Source organism: Cyprinodon variegatus, unplaced genomic scaffold (genome assembly GCF_000732505.1).
Source record: "Cyprinodon variegatus isolate N-32 unplaced genomic scaffold, C_variegatus-1.0 Scaffold645, whole genome shotgun sequence".
NCBI classification, from domain to species: Eukaryota; Metazoa; Chordata; class Actinopteri; order Cyprinodontiformes; family Cyprinodontidae; genus Cyprinodon; species Cyprinodon variegatus.
This window is the reverse complement of record NW_015151098.1, coordinates 362,894-364,800: the sequence shown is the minus strand read 5'-3', so window position 1 is coordinate 364,800 and position 1,907 is coordinate 362,894. Positions and strand designations below refer to the sequence as shown.

The 1,907-nt window shown below is 40.1% G+C and overlaps 1 protein-coding gene across 1 annotated transcript in view; it reads right to left on the bottom strand.

Annotated features, from left to right (window-relative positions):
* arid3b (AT-rich interaction domain 3B) overlaps window positions 1–1,907 on the bottom strand; it is a 43,084-nt gene that overhangs the window by 6,093 nt on the left and 35,084 nt on the right. The window contains exons 6-8 of the mRNA XM_015393509.1: window positions 1,445–1,695; window positions 1,075–1,356; window positions 896–985 (exon numbers count right to left, since the gene is read on the bottom strand). Coding sequence (XP_015248995.1) covers window positions 896–985; window positions 1,075–1,356; window positions 1,445–1,695 — 623 coding nt within the window. The remainder of the gene's footprint in view (window positions 1–895; window positions 986–1,074; window positions 1,357–1,444; window positions 1,696–1,907) is intronic.

The window sequence follows — 1,907 nt, the reverse complement described above, 5'->3', positions numbered from 1 at the left end:
CTTTCATCATCTCCTCAATGAGGAGATGAGGAGTTCTGCATTAAGGACATACCTGTTCTTTTATACACAATCCACGCCCACACTTCCCCCTTTAACGTTCTCATGGCGGTCTCAAATGTCCGCAGTAAGAACACACATAGGGCGCGCCGCACATTTTGAGGGGGAAAAAATGACGTTTATATGCGCCTTATAGTCGTGAAAATACGGTACTAAATTAGTTGACATTATTTCAATAATCGATTAATCACGATTAATCCGATTAATTGTTTCAGCCCTAATTTAATTTAAAGCTTACAATGCAAAAAATGTAATCTTTTCTTAAAATAAGTGGGTTTTTTTATTGAGGAGGTAAGTAAGACATTTGGCCAATGGAACAAGACAATTTACATTTAAAATATTTCAAGTGCATATTATCTAATTATCTTATTTTAACAGAAAAAAACAAATTCAATTGGCAAATCATCTCTTTTAACTACTCAAATTAAGGGTAAATACACTTTTTTACTTATTTAACATTGTGTTAGGTCCTAACCTGGCTTTAGGCGTCTTTGTAACCGTATTAGTGATCCGTCTGCTGTGTTTTCTAATGTTTTTAAACTTGTCCTCACAGAATAGCTGCATTTATACAGAGATTAAATTATAAACATGTTTGTAGCACTAATATTGACTCATCAGCTCACTTTAAATGCCATCTACTTGCCTTGGGGTTTATTTAGGGGTATCAGAGTGAAGTGGTTAATCACACTTAGAAGGAACATTTAATTTCTTGCTTGGAAAATTTCCAGAACCACGTCTTTTTTTGTTCACCTCCACGTTGTGACACATTCTGTTATTGTATTGCGTTAAATTACAATAAATGCAACGTTTTCCATAAAGTATAGGTTTTATAACTGACCTGAGTAAACCGTACCGTTGACCTCCACAGACACGCTGATGCTCGCTGGTCCATCAGTAGAGATGCTGAGTGACAAATCCTTTTTCTTTTCTGCAGCACATAGAAGGCAGTTAACGGCAGATGTTCTGCATGGTTATCCTTAAAGTGGCATTTCTAATAAGGAATCATAAAGGACACACCATGTCCGTTGTTCAGCTTGAGGCTCATGGGGTTAAAGTGGGACGCCATTGCCAGCAGGTTTTGCTGCAAGGCCTGCTGCATGAGGCGCTGCTGCTCCTCTGCAAGCCTCATCATTTTCTTCTCCGGCCCGTCGACCTGAGCGGCACCTGCTGCTCGATCCAGTCTCTCCCGGAGATGCTCTAACGTGGCGACTTGTGCGATCTGATGTGGATGACCGTGCTGCTGCTGATGGTGGCTCAGAGACAGAGGCAGCCTCGATATTACAGGCGTAGAAGTTTCATCTGATCGAAAAAAGAAAAGAAAAAAAAGTCAAAACACATCAGATTGATTTTAACTCAGATTCTGTTTTGAGATCTTCGTCAGAACTACCTGTGCTTCTTTTTAAATTTGGACTGGCAGACATGTTCATGCCGTTGTGTGAGGTAGGGGTAGTTTGCATCGTAGGTGAGGACAGGAAGGAATGCGGAGCCGAACTCGGGGAAGGAGAGTAGCGGTAAAGGCTGCTGGTGTAGCCGGGACGTCGACCCTCTCTGCGGTTACTGTCGATCGCAGCCTGCAGCTCACCTGGTGAGCTCAGACGCTTCTTCTCACACTCAAATGGGTACAGATATTTCATATACCTGCAAGAAAAAACATACATTTAATAAGAAATTTAGTACATAAATTAAAAGATCTAGTGTTTTTATTTATTTATTTTTTTACAGTGTCCTATCTGGCTATAGGGCAATAAGAATAATGGTCTTGATGCCAAAATGAGCCCAACAGTATGGGAGAATTATCCTGCCATAATGCAAGAGCACATAATTTCAATTTGAGAAAAGAATTTCATCTT